Genomic DNA, 22,210 nt, shown 5'->3' on the forward strand with positions numbered 1-22,210 from the left:
GGACGAATTTTTCCGCTACGGGGATCGCTGAGCAGCCCATCTCCACCGGAGCTGGGGCTGCAGGAGGAACTGAAGCAAGCGAAACACGTTTGCGGTGAGAGGAGCGGCAACGTGTGGGCTGGGGTGTGGAGGTGCACGTGGCTAAGCCAGCGCTCGCAAACGCGCCAGTGCTCTCCAAGGCGGCTCGCAGCGTGAATCACGTCCTGTTTACAGGACTAGATTCAGTCGCTCGGCCCAGTGTGCTGTGGTTTCCCAACAGCCCGGCCTCTCGGAGGGAGCAGGCGGGGGAAGGCGCGCTGCGTGTCACTTGATCTCGGGCAGGGAGGGAGGCTCCCCCTTGTAGCTGCCCCACTCCCGCCCTGAGCGCAGGAGCGAAACGCGTAGAGCAGCCACACGTGGGGGAGCCGCCAAACTTTCCCGCCTCCTGTCATGGGACGTCCCTGCTGCGGCTGCGCTGGCGGGGCACTGCTCTAACCTGCAGACGCGGGGCAGGCATGGGGAGGCTACGCGGGGCGCCCGGCCCCTGGCTGGAGCTCGCTGCGCTGCTGTGCCTGGCGCACGCCGCCCGGGCCGCCTTCCAGCTCACGCTCCTGCACACCAACGACGTCCACGGGCGGATAGAGCAGACCAGCCGCGACTCCGGCAAGTGCCGTGGCGGCAGCCCCCTGGATTGCTACGGCGGCGTGGCGCGGAGATACACCAAGGTCGAGGAGATCCGAGCCACCCACCCCAACGTGCTGCTCCTGGACGCCGGCGACCAGTACCAGGGCACCGTGTGGTTCAGCTACTTCAAGGGGCGGGAAGTGGTTCGCTTCATGACCCTCCTGGGCTACGACGCCATGGTAAGGGGCTTAGGCGCAGCTGCCTCTCACCTGGGGGGGCCACGGGCGGCGGCGGCTCCGGGGCAGGTTGGCGCTCTGGGGGAGCGGGTGAGAAGTGGCGCACGTGAAGGGCGCGGCGTGGTGGTGTAGGTGTGCAGGCTGATGAGGGCAGGTGGGGGTGCTCAGATAGTAAACCCCCCCCCCCCACACACACACACACAATGAAACCCCCAGAGAGGCAGGCTCAGAGCTCACCGGAGCTCCGCGGGTTGGTCTGTTGAAGCAGTGAAGAATGGTGTGAACCGGCTCCAAAGGCCAGGCGGGATGCGGGAGGGAACAGTCCAGCGATACTGTACAGCAGAACCTCACTTCGGAGCAGCAGGGGAACGGAAGTGGTTCATCATGACTCTGACTTGTTCCTAACTCTGAGCAAGCAGCTGTGGTTCTTTCAGAAGTTTACAGAATGAACACGGACTTAGTATAATGTGGAAACTTTACCTTGCAGAAGAAAAATGCTGCTTTAAAGCGTTTTAATGTCAATGAAACGGGCACAGAAATAGTTTTCTAACCTTGTCAACGTTTTTTAAACTTCCCTGTAAGTAGTTTATGTTGAACACAGCACTGTGCTGTGTTTGCTTTTTCTTTTTGTATTTGCTGCTGCCTGACTGCATATTTCTGCTTCAAAATGAGATGTGTGATTGACCAGTCAATTCATAACTCTGGATTTCTACTGTTGGACCAACTTCTATTAGTGAGAGACCAGCTTTTGAGATGCATTAAGCTCTTTTTCAGACACATTGTCTGTTGAGATCACCATTGGAGACATAATTGGGGGTGGTTTCTCTGTTGGGTTGCTCCAACATATCCAGAGGCTAGGTTTACCTCACTTGTGCTTGTGAACTAATGAACTGCCTTCCTGAGAACAGATATATTTTATTAATTGTCTCTTGATGTCAAAACCAGTTTCATGGATCTTCCAGGAAAATCCTGGAATGCATACAAAACCATTTGGAAATTGAACAGTGCTTTGTCTCCAAAATGTAGGACTGATTTCGAAATTACATTGATCTGCATAGTACAGTAGTGGCTTTTATGGGCCATAGAATAGTCTTGGTGCAAGGCATTAGCCTCTTCTGAGACTTTTTGTATAAATTTATCTAACGTGACACATGAATCCTAATTAAAGGCTCCAATCCCAGTTTATTATTTAGAGAATTTAAACTACTATAAAGTTAAATCTGTAGCATAAATTTCTGCATTTAGTTGCTTAGATTTGTTTGTGAAGGAAACCCCATATGGAGGAAACTCTAGGACAGGTATAAGGATCTTGCGCAAAACGGGAGTGACTACACTACTTCTCTTTGCACAAAAACCTCTTGCACAAAAAAGAACCACAGAAGACATGAGAAGCAGTATTTCCCCACTTGCAAGCACAGAGTCTAGCTGTAGAAAAAGTGACGAAAAATCCTATGGCACCTTACAGACTAACAGATTTATTGGTGCATAAGCTTTGGTGGGCAAAGACCCACTTTGTCAGGTGCAGCCAATAAATTTATATGCCAATAAATCTGTTAGTCTGTAAGGTGCCACAGGACTTTTCGTCGCTTTTGCAGATTCAGACTAATAAGGCTACCCATTTGATAGCTGTAGAAAAGAATTTTTTTAATGAAAGGAAGGACGTCACCTGATATTAATTAGTCAAAATGCCACAAGCAAGATTCATACTCATAAAGCTGATAGCAGGACACACTGCCCCGCATATTGTGTGGTGAGCCTTCTGTCTCCTGTTCTTGAGTGCTACAATCAAAAGTTCCTTTTTTTGTGCTCCACTGTGCTTTTTTACCATGTCCCACTCTCAGTGGTGGTTGTTGGTCAGTGTAGACCCAGGGTTCAGAGATGTGAATTCACCTCCCATCTAGGGAAGAAGGCACGTTGTTTGCTATGCCATCTGCGCACTTGTGCTGGATGGCCACACCACCAATCACTTGTCCCTCTGTGCTAGCCAGCACACCGCTATCCGCTTGTCCCACTCTGCTGGCCAATCTTGATCATCTTCTGCTTCTTCCTGCCTCTTGTATAGGTCAGTCTGCTGTCCAACCACGACTGACTTCAGTTTTCATTCAAACACTTCACAGTAACAAAAGGCTCCTAATGAAACCTATTTAGCTCTATCTTTGAACAGTGGGGAGGAGCAGGTTAAACCAGACAAGGTTAAACAGTCTGGGACACCTGTTATTTTCACAGGAGTCTGGAATGTGAGACCATTTAAGGACCTTTCAGTTGAGGGTGAGCTCATTTGGGACAGTTATGCACAGTTCTGTTCCCCTTTATTCACATCATGAAGATAACATTGTCATTCACTATCCCTGCATTTAGTACTAACATGATTTGTAACCCAACACCAGCTTGTCAGGGCTGTTCCCCACTCTGGCGCTTTGAGGACAGAAGGTTGGGGCCCGCAAAAACTTTTAACATACCTTTCCTCTACAGGCTCTGGTTATAAAAACTCCCCCAGAGTCACAGATTCACTAACTTGCCACCATCAAGTGATTTTTATCCCTAAAGTTAGGGATGAACACTTGAATTCTCCCTCATGGATCCCCCAAGCTCTTCTGCCCCAAAAGAGCTTGACAAAAGAGAGAAAAACAAGCTGCAGTCTCTGGTAGATGACCTCTTAGTTTGAGGCATGCAGACACAGACCTCCTGTACTTTCCAGGACACAAGAATCAAATCATCACCTTAAAGTAACTTTTATTACAAAACAAAATATATACTTGCTAAAGCATACTTGGTTTCTAGATGTTACAGAGCAACTAAGGAAAACAAATTAAAACAGAGAAAATCTCTGGGAACAATTTTTAGATGGTAAATGGGAGGGGAGGCTTAGATTCACATAGAACAGTTCAAACCAAACCACAAAATAAAGAAAATACCCTGATAGTGACTAGATTTGCTTTTTCCCTTTACTTACTCATGATCTTCTTTTGGTTCAGTCCTCTTCCATGCCCTGAATTCCTTGGAGGTATGGTAGTCCTGTCTGGGGTTAAATCATTCTGTGCAATCTCTCTCAACTTCTGATTTAAGTCTCCCACACAAAAAAAGCAGGTAAGATATCTATATCCAAATCAGATTTCAGCACTCTGTCTCAATTGGTTCTCCTGGTCCCTTGCCAGCCACCTAAGTTTAACTCTTTAATCACCGGGTGCTGGTCAGCACTCCTATCCATTACACAGGCAAAAGTTGATCATGTTGAGCAACATAGCTCTAAATGCGAGGGATCTTGGCAGGGTAGTTGTGTTTGTGACTAGTTTACTTCTGAAGCTTCTCTTCCACTCCTGCAGATAGCTGCCAGGGGAGAACCCATTCAGATGCTGTTCCTAACAATAAAAGAAGTGGGACAGATTCATAGTCTAACCAAGGTTTTAAGCATAAATGTTCCTTCAGCACTTAAGGTTCTGCCTACGGGCATGTGCACTGCTTTTCTCCTGCATAAGTCTCAGAGCAATTCACAAATCGGGGGACAACAGTCTTTCTGACTCGAGTGTGAGACCTGATCCATAGCCATACTCAGAGCCCACCTACTGGAATGAGTCCCATTCAAAATCTGGCTGCTGCCAGAGGCAGTGGTGACATTAAGGATTTTATTGAGCTGGTAAAAAACCATTAAAAGTTAACCAGTTAAATGATTAAAATTATATTGTTTATCCATTGGAGGGCTGGTGCAGATGAGCTGTGGTCCTACCAGGGCTGTAGTCCTGCTTTCTCTGTGAGGTAGGGATCCTGCCTGCAAGCTGTGATGGATACAAGCAGGGGTCGCTGCAGCTGAGGTCCAGCCCTGGCCATTCCAGTTAACCATGCTGATAAACTTAATGCTCAGGTAACCAGTTAACCTTTTATATCTCTAGGTGACACCCATTTTATTACTTTTAGCCAACTTACCTCAGATGTGGAAGACTCTGGTTTGATTTCCTACTCTGCTTGCTGGAGAAAAAAGGATTTAAATGGGGGGTCTCCTACTTCACTTCTCAGGAGTATGCACTAATCACTCAGATATTCTGATATGGGGCTCCCTCGGTCTCTCCTGTTGTGGCTATTCAACTGTGGATAAATGACGACTAGTTGGAGCAGGAGAACTGTTGTCACATCCCAGGGGTTGCTGTAAAGTTGTAGCTCCCTTTTCCCCAACAAATTTAAGACCAGGAATAGTCTAGCCGCACCTTAAAGACTAACAAAACATATATATGGTATTGTGAACTTTCGTGGGTACAACCCACTTCGTCTTGTCATCTGAAGAAGTGGATTGTACCCACAAAAGCTTATGATACCATCTACGTGTTTTGTTAGTCTTTAGGGTGCTGCTATTTGTTGTTCGAGTTTTGCTAGTTACAGACTAACTTGGCTACTTCTCTGAAGTTTTAGAGTAGAGTAATGCAAGTACCGGAAGGGTCTACTGTAAGGATTGAGTTCCTGGGACTTTGCTAGTTTTCTTGGGTTCAGATTGCAAGCTCCGCATTGGAGAGGAAGAAAAATAAAATTGCTGCACACTGTGCAAATTACTGACTGTCCTTGTTGTGACTCAAAGTAAGTTTGAAGGAGACTGTGGCATTGCTGCTTGCTTTCTGAGATTCATGAAGCTGGTGTTCCCTTCAGCATTTGGACACCATTTTATAAAGACGGAGAAGGGTAAATTTTCTGGGAATATGTGCATGCATGTCTGTCTATATTTTGCATTTGTATTTGTGATAACAAGAATAAAAAGTGGAAAACCACCAATCTGAAAAGTGTTGTCATTAAAAACTCATTTTAAAGACCGTATTCACATATTTCACATTCTAATTTGAATATTATGATATGTGTACAATAGGGATTAACTGGTAAGCCATTAGGGGCTGCAGCCCTTGGTGGCCCTGCTCCCATGGAGATGGCTTTGCTGTGGGCTTTGCTGTATAACATTTTTAAAACTTTATGCTGCAGAGCCTGCAGCGTGTGGAACAGTTGTGAATTTTTAGTGGTTTCGTGTTTACATTTTTAAATGGATTTTCACACCTCTGGTGTACAAAGAGAAATTTTAGCCTATGTCTATGCTTGCAAACTGACAGAGGCACACTTATACTCAGTAAGACATGGGTGCAATTTATGGGAATAGCCTAGCCTCCCTTTGAAAGTTTGAACCCCTGGATTTCATACGTGAGGTCTGCTTAAAGCTGCATACCCTAGCTCCAAAGGCAACTCTTAACTGTAACAGAGTTTGAGCTGTTGCAGCTTTGCCTTTGGGGCAGGGAGTTTGTTATAAAAAGAGAGAAGCAGGTGATTAAGAATAACAAGACTGGTTATTCAAGTAATTGAAGGATCATTAGAGCATTATGAAAAGATTGCCAGGTATTTAAAAGGTGGGGGGGGGGGGTGAGGGGAAGGCGCAGGAGAGAAGAGTAGCAATGAGTGTTGTGCTGACCAGTACTGTTAAACTTTTAAATGTTCTTGAAAAAAGGGTAAATAATGAGGTGGCAAAATTTGCAGATACTACAAAATTACTCAAAATAGTTAAGTCCAAAGCTGACTGCAAAAAGTTACAAATGGATCTCACAAAACCGGGTTATTGGGTAACACATTGACAGATAGAATTCGGTGTTGAGAAATGCAAAGTAATGTACGTGGGAAAAATATAATCCCACTATATTTACAAAAATGAGATCCAAAATAGCTGTTACCACTCAAGAAAGAGATCTTGGAATCATTGTGGATAGTTACATGAAAACATCTGCTCAATTACACTTTGAAAAGAAAGGACTGAAGGATCAAGAGATATGTCAGAGGTCTAGAAAATCACGAATAATATGGAAAATGAGGAAATGTTATTTACTCCACTAATATAACGCAAGAATTAAATTAAATTTATAGGCAGCTGATTTAAAACAAATTATTTTTTCATGGTCTACCTGTTGGAAACTCTTTGCCAGGAGATGGTGGAAAGGCCCAAACTGTAACAGAGTTCCAATAAGAACAAAATAAGTTCAAGGAGGATAAGTCCATTAATGGCTACTAGCCCAAGTGGGCAGGAATAATGTCCCTATCTTCCATTTGTCAAAAGCTGGGAATGGGCAACAGGGGATGGATCATTTGATGAATGCCTCTTCTGTTGACGCCTTCTGAAGCATCTGTTGTTAGCAACTTTTTGAAGACAGGATACTGGGCTAGATGGACCATTGGTCTGGCCTAGTATGGCCATTCTGCTCTTATATAGAGCCCGAAGGTATCTGCCTTCTGCCGAAACCCACTAGACCCCACTCCAGTTCAAGACCTGAGAGAGAGCCAAGGAGCCCTGATGGGGTCGGGGTCTCTCCATCAAGTTAGTAACAAAGTAGGAATATACTGGACATTAACATTTTAAGGCTAACCAGTGTTCCTTAAGTAACTTAACCACATGATATCAGAATGTTTAATATTAGAGCTAAATGGGTCTAATATTTAAATTTTTTCTTTCTTTTATGTAGGAATTAGATACAGTGCTCCTGTCAGCTAGTTGCTAAGTTATCTGTCAGAAAACCCCTAGGCTGCATCTAGATTGGCATGATTTTCCGGAAATGCTTTTAACATGTGTCCTGTCCTGTGCTTAAACTGAGAGTATAAAAGAATAAAGAGATGTTAGACTATAGAAAGAGTGTGTGCTGACTGCTTTGATACTGCAGTGTGCCCCTGAGAATGTTAAACAGAAGCTTTATGCCTTCTGAGTGGAGTTCTGGGAGAGAGGTTTGTTTAACTCGGTATCTTTGTATGTGTGGGGGTGTCAGTACTGTTCCAGGGGCCTAAGGCTGCATCCCATTTCTGAGTAAGGGTAGCAGACTGAGTCAGTGGTCAGGAAATGTTTCTGGGGAGGAGCCAATATGGCAGCCTCCTGAGGGTGTGGAAAAATAAATATATCTATCTTAAATGTTCTGGATACATGGTAAAAAAATTAAAACATGTTCTGTGTTCAAAATTAACTTGTATATTCAATAAAACAATTACTCTCTTTAGTGTTTCTTGTTACCATGTTTTTTAAGATGGTGGAACTTGCCATTCTCATTCTTACACACCTCGTTTTTATTGTTGGATTAGAAGAAGAAAACAAGCTTTCCTGCATTTTTGAACTCCTAGTCAGTTTCTTGACTTTGAATGAACTAGTGATTGAACTGAATCAACTGCAATGAAGAACACACTTGTCCGCGTGTGCCAAAGAGGCTATTGCAGTCAGATGTTGGGTTGGCAGTTCAACACATTCTGATTCCAGGTGCTTAGCTTATAGCTTCCAACAGTTCAAAAATTTGACTTTCTCTGAAACTTGAGCAGTAAACATGTTGTGCTTCTTATTTTGAGTTTAATGTAACTTATTTTAATAGGTTACAGGATGATTAGGCCTTAGCATAAGTTGTGACAGATATGGCAATTTTCTATAATGTCCTAGCATTGTAAGGTCTGGATGACTAAAGAATTATATTGAACAATGTGCCAGAAAAGAGTGGACTTTTTGGACAATATGTGTGAAATGGATTTCATGGGAAGTACTCGGAGAGGTAAATGCAAGTTTCCTGCCTGTGGTTTTGCAAAAACCCAACGGTTGGAAGCTGAATCCTGAGCAGAAGCCTTTATAGGTGATCACCTATTCAGATTAAAGGCCCAAGCTGTATCAAGGGAAGACTGAACTATTCATGTTTGCTTTGTTTCTGAATCTGAGACCACTATGATCTTGTAACTATGGGGGAAAACCACAGCTGTCAGGTTTTGAAGGACTGATACCTTACCAAAAATTAGAGAGATCTCTGGTAAGCTTTTTAGAATGTGTGAGGTTCTTTTGTTGTTTTCGTTTTCGCTGCAATTCTTTCACCTTGTGTGGTTTTTTTGTTTGTTTTGTTTTTGTTTTGAAAGAGTCGTGTTGTAAGTGCTGGCAATTAAGGCTGTGCAAGGAAGCAAAGCACAGATGCTGGCCTCTTCGGATAGTTTGGCTTGCTGGGAGTATCACAGTTTAGGTAGGCAGCTGTGCAGCCTGGAAAAATTCCTCATCAGGAGGAAGAAACAAGTTTCTGTCCAAGAGAAGCAATGGTTGAGGAGCTGGGCATCTAGAGTGAATGCCCTTGAGGGACCAGTTGAAGCAAAATGCAGGACAATGTAGCACTTGAGGGACCATGGAGGGGGAGTGCAAGTTCAATTGCCCTGGAATGTAACAATCAGAATTTTCCCTTTAAATGAGTTTATTTACAAAAAAGTGTATTTAATTTGTATACAGTCAGTCCCCAGGTTACATTGATCCGACTTACATCGGATCCCTACTTACAAACGGGGTGTGGCAACCCCGCACTAGCTGCTTCCCCCCAGCAGACCAGGGAGATGTGAAGCTAGCGCCCCCCCGGACCAGGGAGACGCAGAGCGGCTTTCCTCAGCAGACACCTCAGCTTGAGAATAAAGGACTGAGGGAAGTGAGGTGTGGGAGAATAAAACTGAGCTCTGGAGAAATGTTTGGCTAGAGTTTCCCCTACAATATGTACCAGTTCCGACTTACATACAGATTCAACTTAAGAACAAACCTACAGTCCCTATCTTGTACGTAACCCGGGGACTGCCTGTATTAAAAACTTGATAACTTGACTTAAACAAAAAAATTGTGTTATCTATACTGGAGAGTACCAGAATAGGTATGTTCCTTGTTTTCTTTTTGCAAAGCATGAGGATGCAATGAGTATGTGAAGTGAGTTTCATTCCTTTTTGCATACAACTGATTGATTTGTCTCAGAAATAAAAGTTTGCCCTAAATTTGTAGTATCCTGGCACCACATTCCCCAGGATACAGTAGGACTCCTCAGATAGGTAGAGGAGATGCAGATAGTATTCGTTCAGCATTGGTAGCCACTTCCTAGATTAACACTGACTTCAACAAGGCCATGATTTCACCCTCAGTGTGAGTTCTGCCATTGATTTCAGTTGGGCCATGGTATCAGCTTATTTTTTGTGCAGTTTTCTGTTTCACAGATGGTGAGAGTTTGGGAGTATCTTTTAATTCTTATAAGAACAGGTGATATAATACAAATAAGTGATAACATGCAAATACGCTGCTGGATCCTGTCACAGTTCAGATCAACTGCATCTGCAATCCCCCACGATAATCCTGCAAGGGCACACACTCTTAGGCTGTAGACTCCCAGCAATCCCTTCACTTGGGTGTTGTATCTGCCTGTGTGTATCTGCCTTCTGTCTAAGGGTTTTTCTGCATTGCATGGTTCCCTGCCTGCCTATGCTGTGAGTTTCCCAGAAAGTCAAACTGCCTCAGCAGACGTGCTTGCTTTCTCCTCAGAGGCATAACAAGCCATATCTGAAAGTTAACACACAGCCCTTTTTAAGTAAGCACATTTATGCTTATGTTGAAAGCATTACAGATAAAACATATTTAAATAACAGTAGATAAGTTTACCAGAGATAACCCTGGCTCCAACAAGGGCTCTGGCAGTTCATCAGTCTCTAAACCTCACCAAGTAGTTTTTGTTTTCATTTTACATTCAGAACAAGAACCAACATGAATATGTGAGTCATTCCTTTATGGGCTTCCAATCTAGTCCTCATGTAATAGACATAGCAGCAGACAAAAGTCCTTGGGGGACGTTTCAAAAGGCTGAGTTCTTCCACAAAGTGGGAAGGAATGTTTACAGATCCCCTCCTCTTACTTGTTTCCTGAGAACCGCACTTAACTTTAGAACAGTGGTTGCCAGCCTTTTTAAGCATGACATCACTTTTTGAATTTAAGTGTAATCCAAGATCTACCTCAAACCCAAACACCCTTGCCCTGCCTCCTTTGTGCCCCTTTTCCGAGGCCCTAGCCCCTCCTCACTCCATCCTCCCTCCCTCCCACTTCCCCCCAACTTCACTCACTTTCACCAGGCAGAGGTGTTGGATTGGAGTGCAGGATCTGGCCTTGGATTAAGGGATTTGGAGTGTGAGAGGGGCTCTGAGTTGAGTTTGGGGCAGGCTGTTGGAGTACGAGAGGGGGTTTTAGGTGCAGGCCCTGGGATGGCATTTGGATGCTGAGGTGCTCAGAGCTAGGGCAGGGCTTGAGGTGCAGGAGGGGGTTTGTGACAGGGTAGGAGTTTGGAATATGGGCTCTGACTGGGCACTGTTTACCTCAGATGGCTCCTGGGTGTTGATGCAGTGGGACTAAGGCAGGCTCACCCCTGCCAAAAGCAGCCTGCCAGTTCCCTCCACCCAAACCCTGTTGTGCCCCCTCTCTTATCCTGTATCCTAGCTCCCCAGAGCAGAGGGGGGCATCTTGATGTCAGTGCCCCTCTTCCTCCCGTGCCCTGCACAGCACGCAGGAGGTTCCCATGAGCAGCAGTGGAGGGAGAGGCAGCTGAAGTGTTGGCACTTGATAGCCTCTTGGCCAAACCAGTCAGGATCACCTGTTAGAGGCTCCAAGATCTACCCGTAGATCCCAAGCTACTAGTTGGTGACCGCTGCTTTAGAAGTTTATTTTTTGTCTGGGACATTTGTTCTTTGAAGCACATAACATTTCCTGGGAAGACATGAGACATTCCTCCTTCCCTCTAGCCAGATCTTAAGTTTCTTTTGATAAGGTTTGTTAAGGATATTGCAGGAAATGGCCATATCTATCAAATACAATAATGCATGTTGTTAGATGTTATTGGGGCTATCATATGTTGGAAAACAAATAACACATTGATAATCACATTTTGGTAAATTTTTAAACAACCATTGTAGTCTGTTTACTGAAAATGTCAGCCTGATTGAGTTAACTGCTAGTCTCTTAGGGTATGTCTACACTACAGCACTAATTTGAATTAGCGCATCTAGACTTAAAAACTAGTTCGAATTAGCGTTTTGCTAATTCGAACTAGCGCGTCCACACTGATTGCACGCTGGGTCGCATTTAAGGGCAGCTGAAACCGGTTCCGGCAGGCCATCAGGTCAGTAGTTACTTTGTGTGGCTTCTGTCTGAGGCTATCTGAGGCTCGTGCTTAAAGGGACCCCCCTGGACAACTGGTTCTCAGCTTTTCCGCTTGCTTGCCTACCTCGCTGAGGGACAGCAAAGCGTTTTTCTCTGCGCCTGCCTATGTCGGTGCTTCTCATTGGGGACGCTGCTGCAGTTGGCAACATGGAGCCAGAGCTCACCCTGGGCATGCTGCTCCAATTTTTGGACTTGCTGCTGAAAGCCAGCCAGCAATGGGTGGAGGCTGCCTTGCACCACCTGGTGCACATCAGCCCCCTGCCTCTCCCCCGGCCTCCCCAGGGGTCGTGGAGGAGCGGCAGCAGCGCCCGGACACCGACGTGCCCCGCCGCATCTGGCATCTGGACACCAGCAGCGACTGGTGGGACCGTATTGTCCTGGAGCGCTGGGGAGACAGACAGTGGACCCAGAACTTCAGGATGAAGAGGGACACTTTCCTGGAGCTCGGCGAGTGGCTCGCCCCCGCTCTGCAGCGACGGGACACTCACATGAGGCCCGCCATCCCCCTCCAGAAGCGAGTGGCCATCGCCCTGTGGAAGCTTTCCATGCTGGACAGCTACCGATCCGTCAGGAACCAATTCGGCATGGGGAGATCCACCGTCGGAGCAGTGCTCATGAGGTACGGTGCCCACCAGCCACTGGGCTGGAGGGGAAGAGGGGCTGCAAGGAGGGGATGGGCTGCCCTAGGGAAAACATGGGGGGAGGAGGTGAAAGTGCCCCGCACCAGAGGGTTCTGTCTGTCCCGGCCGTACTACATGCCGCCCGTGGGGGTTGCTTCCGGGAGTGGGGTACGGGGCAGTGCCAGGGAACGAACACTCCCAGCCACCCAGGCACCCCAGTGATTCGCGGTTTGCTGTGTCCCTCTGCAGATGGTCAAGGCTATCAACCGGGTGCTGCTCCGCAGGGTGGTCCGCCTCGCCGACTCGGACGCCGTCATCCAGGGGTTTAGCGTCCTCGGCTTCCCCAACTGCGGGGGGGGGGGCATTGATGGGACGCACATCCCCATCCGTGCCCCGGAACACCAGGCCTCCCAGTACATCAACAGGAAGGGGTACTTCTCCGTCCTCCTGCAGGCCGTGTGTGACCACCAGGGCCAGTTTACAGACATTAATGTGGGCTGGTCCGGCAAGGCACACGACGCCAGGGTGTTCCGGAACTCCTCTGTGTGCCAGAGGCTGCAGGCCGGGACCTTCTTCCCCGACTGCCATATCAGGGTCGGGGACGTGGACATGCCCGTCTGCCTGGTGGGGGATGCGGCCTACCCCCTGGCTCATGAAGCCGTACACGGGGCACCTCAACCCCTCCTGCCAGGGGCACCTCAACCCCTTTGTAGTGTAGACATACCCCCATATATGAACAAGATTAGCAGTTAACAAAACTAGTTCACTTGTATTCCAGCCCAAGATATACATTAGCACATGTCATGTTTTGTACTAATTTTAAATTTGACATTCTGCCTTGACACACAGCACTGCATAAGCTTCAGGGTCATTGCATCTGCTTGGTACCAGAAGCTATCACCAGAGCTGAAACAGTGTAAGGGAAATTGGGAGGCAAAATGAAAAAGTATTTAAACATGCATATAATATGACTGCTAGTGCCAAAAAATAGAATATTGTTTGGAAAATGGTGGGAATGTGTTTTCCAGAATAAAATGTTGTGCTATGAGAAATGCCTATGTAATCTGAGAGAGGACTTATTTGGGGGTAGTGTCCAGTGTTCTCGGTAAAGATTTTCCATTCATGAACGGAATGAGTTTAATGGTTCACAATCCTGCTGGAAAGGCATAACAAGTGGGGTTCCACAGGGGTCTGTTTTGGGACTGGCTCTGTTCAATATCTTCATCAACGATTTAGATATTGGTATAGAAAGTACGCTTATTAAGTTTGCAGATGATACCAAGCTGGGAAGGGTTGCGACTAATCTGGAGGATAGGGTCATAATTCAAAATGACCTGGACAAATTGGAGAAATGATCTGGGGTAAATAGGATGAAGTTTAATAAAGACAAATGCAAAGTGCTCCACGTAAGAAGGAACAATCAGTTTCATACATACAGAATGGGAAGCGACTGTCTGAGGAGTACGGCAGAAAGGGATCTAGGGGTTATAGTGAACCACAAGTTGAATATGAGTCAGCAATGTGATGCTGTTGCAAAGAAAGCAAATATGATTCTGGGATGCATTAACAGGTGTGTTGTGAGCAAGACACGAGAAGTCATTCTTCCGCTCTACTCTGCACTGGTTAGACCTCAATTGGAGTATTGTGATCAGTTCTGGGCACCGCATTTCAAGAAAGATGTGGAGAAATTGGAGAGGGTCCAGAGAAGAGCACCGAGAATGATTAAAGGTCTAGAGAACATGACCTATGAGGGAAGGCTGAAGGAATTGGGTTTGTTTTAGTTTAGAAAAGAGAAGATTGAGAGGGGACATAATAGCAGTTTTCAGATATCTAAAAGGGTGTCATAAGGAGGAGGGGAAAAAACTTGTTCATCTTGTCCTCTGAGGATAGAACAAGAAGCAATGGCCTTAAACTGCAGCAAGGGAAGTTTAGGTTGGACATTAGGAAAAAGTTCCTAACTGTCAGGATAGCCAAACACTGGAATAAATTGCTCAGGGAGGTTGTGGAATCTCCATCTGTGGAGATATTCAAGAGTAGGTTAGATAAATGTCTATTAGGGATTCTCTAGACAGTATTTGGTCCTGCCATGAGGGCAGGGGACTAGACTCGATGACCTCTCGAGGACCCTTCTGTCGCGAGAATCACAGGTCCGATGATGAATACCCAAGGGGGGAAGGACAGAACCGGGTGGACAGTTTTATCAAATAAAAAATATTTATTTATGACAGTGGTGAATTTATAGTATTTATTCTAAGATTTTTAATAGACCGTGTTAATAATGAATTTACAGTATTTATTATATTTATTCTATGATTTCTAGTTAAACGTGTCAGAGATCTAAGGATGGGAACAGCAAGGGGAATAGTCTCTAATCTTAAAATATCCAGCTACACTAATTAAATAACAGTGATAACTACAAACTCTATGTACTACCCAAAAACAACTACAACACTAAGCTTATACAACAAGAAAAAATCAAATCATACATACCAACTTACACAGCACATGGAACATTTCACAGATATCGGTTCGGTTGCGAAGGCCTTGGTTACGCCCGAGAGTCGGGGGAGGTGGCTGGTCGGTTGATCAGGCCAGCAGCGCTTTGAAGTATACGAGAAGGCACACGCACGGTGGTACGTGTGTTGCGAAGACCTCCTAGAGCGAACTGTGCGATGGGTATAGATCCCCAACTCTGCACATCGCTTTCCCGCGCTTGCATATTACCATATATGGCCCAATGGTCACCAAGTGAGGGGTCTGTGTCCCAGGGGTTGGGCCGAAACTGTGCAGGTTTCATGTGACCAGGTAAGCCCCACAGTTCTCACGCCAAGGTGACGGGTGGGAGAGTCTGAGGTTATTTCCCCCTTTTCACACCTTCCCTTTTTCTAAAGGCAAGGGTATGCAGGAAGGTGGGGCCGGTTTCTCTCAAGGAGTACTGCAGCCCACTATAGCAAGAGTGGCCTGGCCAAACTTTTTTACTGGGGGAGCAGTTGCTTTTCTCTAACACCTTCCAGTCCTAGTATTCTATGTCTTGTGCACCAATATTGAGGTCATGTGCGCTTGTTTGGATTTGGGCCATCATGGCACCCAACTTGTTAACAAATATCTTATATGTACATTTTTTTAAATGCTATGGAAGATAGAAAACAAGGGATAATTAACAAGGTGCATGACTGTAAATGTTGAATATGAAATCAAATAAAGAAAATTAATACTGCAAAATTTTCAGTAGCCATTTGGTATCTTACTTGGATGCATAACTCCCTTTGAGGGTGGGGTTTAAACTACACTCCCCTGTATTGTCGAAGGAGGATGGACACCTAACTCAGGGTTGTGAATTCCACCAGGTGACCTGAAAATTAGGCACTACAGCACTTAGTGGTGCAATGCCTAAGTTCCCCTTTTAAATTTAGTTCCTAGTCTCAGTGCCTCAGCCTCGGAGGCTAAATCCAAGCTCCTTAAATATGGAGTAACTGTTCTCTATAAGTTTAGTGTTAGCACCATGCAGTCTTTCTAACCATCAGACTGCTTTCTATTCACTACATGCCATGTTGAAAGAGGACACCATGGCCTACATCATGGGCTTTATCTAAAAACAACTGACATCAGAAGAAAGACCTCAGTGGGCTTTGATTCATCCCACAGATGAATTGGGCAATGCTGAAGTCATCCTGAAAAGAACTCTGAGCTAATTTTCCAAAATTTGGTTCAAGGTTCAAAATCTTTGGGACAATATAGAAATGAGCTTCAATATGTGCATCTATACTCTCACTTGTGTGACCACAAAAGACCCCCCGCTGGCTTTGAAGCAAATACTAATTTGCTGTTAGTGGGTCTGAAGCCATCAGCCCTCAGGAAGCTCCAACTAGTAAAAGCATTACAGTGCATCTCATCAGGAACATGGGCTACTGTGAGCATATCACACTTAACTTCCCCTCCTTCTACAATATGGGAATCAATTTCAAGGGCTCAGTCCTTATCTTCAAAGCACTCGGCATGGGATACATAAGGTGGCCTACAGCTCTAGGATAAAATGGAATTTTCTAATGTAAGGTCAAGGCTTGTCTGTGCCGGGGACAGTGCTTTTGCGGGAGCTGATTCAAGACCATGAAAAGAACTCTCATGGGAAATAAAAACCATCAGAAACTCCCCACCTTCTTCAACTCATACAAGGTGCACTTTTTCAGCCTGTCTTCTCAAACAAACTCCGAGCAGTGTGTGCATTTAAAATCAAATCCCTCCAAAACCAGATCAGAAATTTCACATCACACAATCGTTTTCTGGGGAATGAATGAGAGAGAGAATTAACTAGTTCTGGCACATGGGACAGGTGCCCTCCACAAGGCCCGCCTTCAGAGCAGCTGGGCAGCCACTACATGGCTCTGGCCACAGCTCCAGCCCTGGGTGATGGCAGCTGCTGGAGCTGGAGCCTGGGATGTGGAACCTGGGGAGTCTTCTTTAATCTGAATGTCCTAAGCAGAGCTAGAGGAATCGCTTAAAAAAATCAGTAACCTATTTACAAATATTGTAAAATTTAATATGATTTGCAAACCTATATCAAATCAGTTGTGTAGATAAGCAAAAGCTAAAATAGAAATTTTGCTCATCGAGGAAAAATTGAGAAATTCACTGGATCATTATTATATAGCTAGCGCTAATTAATGTTATGGAATAGTTCCGGTCCTGTATGTTTACATGAGAATATGCCTTTCAGTAAATCAGACTAAATTTTCTACCAGCTGTGATAAACTGTCAAAGGTTTTGTTTATTTACTTCTACTTAAATAATAATTTTGATAGTAACAGACCAACTGATAATCTTGTCTTTACAATTTTTAAAATTCTAATATTTCCCTCCAAAATTCTGTATTTAAAAGGGCAGTGTGTATATATTTAATAATACAGGCAGTCCCCGACTTACGCGGATCCGACTTATGTCGGATCCGCAGTTACGAACGGGGCTTTTCTCGCCCCGGAGGACACAGGAGGTGGGACCGCCCAGACGCACCGCGGTCCCGCCGCCCGCGTCCTCCGGGGTGAGAAAAGCTGCTCCGCGTCTCCCTGGTCTGCTGGGGGCAGGGGGGAGGATCCCCAGCAGACTAGGGAGATGCGGAGCAAAGCCGCGGAGGACGCGAGAGGCGGGACCGCCCAGACGCACCGCGGTCCCGCCGCCCGCGTCCTCCGGGGTGAGAGAAGCTGCTCCGCGTCTCCCTGGTCTGCTGGGGGGGGGGGAGGGTCCCCAGCAGACCAGGGAGACACGGAGCAAAGCCATGGAGGACACGGACAGCGGGACTGCGGCACGTCTTGGCGGTCCCGCCGCCCGTGTCTCCCTGGTCTGCTGGGGGGGGGGCGCGCAACTAGTGCGCCCCCCCCAGCAGACCAGGCTTTTCTCGCTGACGCCTGGGGTAGAGCAGCTGGGGTGCTGCTGGGTTGGTCCCCGCAGCGTTGAGGTGCGGCACTGCGGGGACCTACCCGGCAGCACCCCAGCTGCTCTGTCCCAGGCGTCCCCAAGTCAGCCGCTGCTGAAACTGACCAGCGGCTGACTACAGGAAGCCCGAGGCCGAGTTGCTCTGACCCGGGCTTCCTGGAATCAGCTGCTGATCAGTTTCAGCAGCGGCTGACTTGGGGACACGTGGGGTAGAGCTTCTGGGGTGCTGCCGGGTTGGTCCCCGCAGCGCTGAGGTGCGGCGCTGTGGGGACCTACCCGGCAGTGCCCCAGCTGCTCTGTCCCAGGCGTCAAGATTCAGCCGCTGTTGAAACTAATCAGCGGCTGATTCCAGGAAGCCCAGGGCAGAGCAACTCTGCCTTGGGCTTCCTGTAGTCAGCCGCTGGTCAGTTTCAGCAGTAGCTGAATCTGGACGCCAGTTCTGACTTACATACAAATTCAACTTAAGAACAAACCTACAGTTCCTATCCTGTACGTAACCCGGGGACTGCCTGTACAGATACTGAAGGCTGGATTTTCAGAGTGCACTTCAGGCTAGTGGGGAACACAACTGTGTATGCTTAGAAATGGCAATGTTTTCAGAAATGTGCCTAGTGCAACTTATAATAGGAAAATGTCACTGTATGTTTATGTAAGCGGGGGAATGGTTCCGCTATTGTGGGGAACTTTCTTGAGTTCTATACCACCCTGGTTTAATGGACCAATGAAAGGATCTGAGTCTCCGTTCCCACTTCCTTTACTCCACAGCCTCCCTGATCCTGAGGGCTCCCCTTCCACTCTCCTGAGTAGCAGAATCCTCAAAACCCCAACAAGGCTGGGCCCAGGTTTCCTGGGGCTTAATCCCCAAACTTGTAGTCATTTGGAGCAGGGGCTAGAGTGTCCCCATTCCGGGGTGATCTCGTCACACTGCATGCTTTCTTGGCCCAGTGATCATTCCATAAAGTTCAAAGCAAATACAATTTATTAAACATCAACTGATTAGATAGAAAAGAATAAGAAAAAATGAGAAAGGTTAAATGAGAACACACAGTCCTGCTCTGTAGCATGGGGCCATCACAAACAGCAGTCTGTAGAGTGTAAGGTGATATCTCCCTGCCCAGAGCCTCTCCCCACACTTTGCTGTCCCAGCTGCTCACCACACCCAGCTGCAGGCTGTGCTGCTTTGCCAGTCTCCAGCTCCTTGCATTGCTTTTCTGTCCCTTTTGGCTCTCTGAGCACTGCCAGTCTGCTGCTCAATACAGGGTCTGCACCCCTTGGACTCTGTGTGCCTGTCTCTGTTGCTGCAGGACTGCCTCTCCACACAGCTTGCTCCTCTTAGCTGTCTCCCAGCTCTCTTCTTGCTCAGAGAGACCCAGAAAAATCCCAGCTCACAGGGAGGACGGGGCCTGGCCTCTTACTTTCCTCACTGGCCTGTCCAATCTGTCAATCAGGCCGAGCTGGAGTGTTGGCTGCTTTCCATTGTCTCTGGGGTCTGTCAGTCTCAGGGCCCTGATTTCTCATGGACACTTTTGATACTGGGAGCTGGCAAACCAAAAACTTCCAGAGTTTTAGTAAGAGGCTAACAGTCCCCTTACATTTATATAACTCAAATTTATATTTGTCACAAAAGATGATTTGCTCTCTCTGTGAACTACCACCGTTCACTCCAACATACATTACTGAAGATGCTATGTTTTAAGCAATAGGAGGCACACATATTAGAATATTCCCGCTATAGCCCCCGACTGAAAATTAAAGGTGGATAATTTGGCTCCTATTCATGAACCCGCCGTTTGTTTCTGATTTTGATATGGTACAAGATATCACTAAAGGGTCTGCTTTAGAGTTGATGTTCAGGTCTTTGCTGCAAGTGATTTTCAGCTATGTATGATGAGGGCTCTTAAGGGATCTTGCTGGCATTTCCTCAGCCTTTTTCATTGTCTTGGCTCCAGGAGCAGTCACACTGTGGCCCCAGCTCCAGCAGCTGCCTGTCATGCAGCCTGGCCAGGAGCAGCTGGGAAGCTATCATGTGGCCCTGACTGCAGCTCCAGCCCTGGGGAAGGATTGGAGCCAGAGCCAGGGCTGGAGCTGCCACATGGCCCCATCCTGGGAGCAGCTGAGCCGCCACCAGGCAGCCGAGTAACTAGTCCCCCACTCTCCCACCAAGCCCACTACTATCACTTACCTTCCAAGTGCGAGGAAGACGAGTGCTGCTGCACGACTCTGCTGAGGAGGTGGGCAGGTTTTAAAATTCTTTGTTTGCACCTCCACAGACACGCACCCTAGAAGCAGCTTAAGTAGTATCTAATAATTTTTCTTTTTGTTTCTCATAGGCTTTGGGGAACCATGAATTTGATAATGGTCTGGATGGATTAGTGGATCCACTACTTAAAAATGTTAATTTTGCAATTCTGAGTGCAAACATTAAAGCAAGCAAATCAGTAGCATCCAAGATTGCTGGATATTTTCAGCCTTATAAAATACTACATGTTGGTTCAGAAAAAATTGGAATTGTTGGTTATACTACTGTGGAAACATCTTTCCTTTCAAATCCAGGTATGCTTTTCTTTAGTATAACAGAAATAAATCATAAACATTGAAACGGTCACGTGCTAAGATTTAACCAGGTCTAGTTTACTAGTATGAATGAATATTGATAAAGGGTTTTAATTAAAAAGTTAACCTATAGATAAGTGGTTCTCAAAGTTTTTGGCCTGCAGCCTTTCTCCCTCAACACAGACCTTTCCATGAAGTGTCTCACAACCATCTATGAAGACAAAAAGAGCACAAGGGGGGTGGGAGAGCAGAGTCTGAGAGGAGGGTGGGTAGAGGATAGGGTTGCCAGGTATCCGGATTGGACTGGACAGTCTGGTATTTGCGGCCTCTGTCTGGTTTAAAAAAAACAACAAAAAAACCCAGAAAATACGGGACATTTAAATCTGTTGTTCTCGGATGGAAGTCCTCTTGGGACATTCTTCCCCAGCCACATTTGGTGGAGTGGGGAGCATGGGGATTTAAAGGCACAGTAAGTCTTTCCCCCCTCCCTGTGTCCCCTTCCCCCCCCCCCCCCCCCCCCCCCGTTGTGGCGTTTTTTTTTCTTTCAAAATTGGTTGAGGGGAAAAAAAAAACCCTCAATGGGGGACCAAACTTGTTGGGGGGGGGGATGTCCCCCCCCCCCCCCAACAAGTTTGGTCACCCGTTGTGGGTTTTTTTTCTTCCTCAACCAATTTTTCGGCCATCATGTTTGGTATTTTTTGTGAAAATATCTGGTAACCATAGAGGAATGGGCTGGAAGTGCGGGGTTTCAGCAGGAGTGGTGCATGAGGGGGATGTGGGTGCAGTGTCTAGGCCAGAAGGGGATCTGGCTTTGTGCCTCAGCTACTCCCAGGCACCGCCTCTTGCTGCTCACATTGGCTGTGATTCTGGCCAATGGGAGCAGTGAGAAAAGCCTCCAGATGGGCAGTTTCCCGTGCTGCTATTCCTTCCCCTGCAAGCCGGATTCAGCCCATGAGGCTCTCCCCGCTCCACTTGCATTGGGAAGCTGGCGCTCCAACCTCACGGGGGGATGAGAGGGCGCACCGGCAGGAGCACCAGTGCAGGCTCCCCACTTCAGGGGGGGGGGGGGGGGGGCAAACCCCGTGTGTGCGGCCCAACTGCAAGACTAGTGGTCCACGGACCACACTTCGAGAACCACTGCTATAGATCTTTTGTATTATTCAACTCTACAGCCAGCAGACTGGTTTTTTTAACTGCTTAATGTCCATGTTATATGAAAATAAACATTCCATTTAGAACACCCAAAGCACTTCTCCAAAAAAACCCAAACTGAGTACTTTTTTTATATTTTGTTCCTTATTGCAAGGTAAGAAAGTCAACATATATACATTCTGTATAATTAAGGAAAATGTGTTTTTTTTACACAGGGTTTAATGAAATCTCACTTTTTTTTTTTTTTAATGTCGAGCGGCTTTGCTGGACCCCCCCCCAGCAGACCAGGGGGACAGGAGCAAAGCTGCCCAGGCGGCGGGGGTCCCGCCGCCTGGGCGGCTTTGCTCGGGTCTCCCTGGTCTGCTGGGGGGGGAGGGGGCGCAGCTAGTGCGCCTGCCCCCCAGCAGACCAGGCTTTTGTTGCGGGATGCCTCGGGTAGAGCAGCTGGGGTGCTGCCGGGTTGGTCCTGTGGGAACCTACTGGGCAGTGCCCCAGCTGTTCTGTCCCAGGCTCCGGATTCAGCAGCTGTTGAAACTGATCAGACTGATTCCAGGAAGCTGGGGGCAGAGCAACTCTGCCTCCAGCTTCCTGTAGTCAGTCCCTGGTCAGTTTCAGTGGCAGCAGCTGAATCTGGAGCCAGTTCCGACTTACAT

At 46.8% G+C, this 22,210-nt stretch overlaps 1 protein-coding gene across 2 annotated transcripts in view; it reads left to right on the forward strand.

Annotated features, from left to right (window-relative positions):
• Positions 1-201: 201 nt before the first annotated feature.
• Positions 202-22,210, forward strand: part of NT5E (5'-nucleotidase ecto) — a 49,098-nt gene continuing 27,089 nt past the window's right edge. The window contains exons 1-2 of one of the 2 annotated variants that reach the window (XM_075923841.1): positions 202-842; positions 20,183-20,405. In XM_075923841.1, the coding sequence (XP_075779956.1) occupies positions 495-842; positions 20,183-20,405 (571 nt within the window). In that variant the 5' untranslated portion in view covers positions 202-494. The remainder of the gene's footprint in view (positions 843-20,182; positions 20,406-22,210) is intronic. The other variant, XM_075923840.1, reaches the window with a different exon arrangement.

This window comes from Pelodiscus sinensis, chromosome 3 (genome assembly GCF_049634645.1).
Source record: "Pelodiscus sinensis isolate JC-2024 chromosome 3, ASM4963464v1, whole genome shotgun sequence".
NCBI classification, from domain to species: Eukaryota; Metazoa; Chordata; order Testudines; family Trionychidae; genus Pelodiscus; species Pelodiscus sinensis.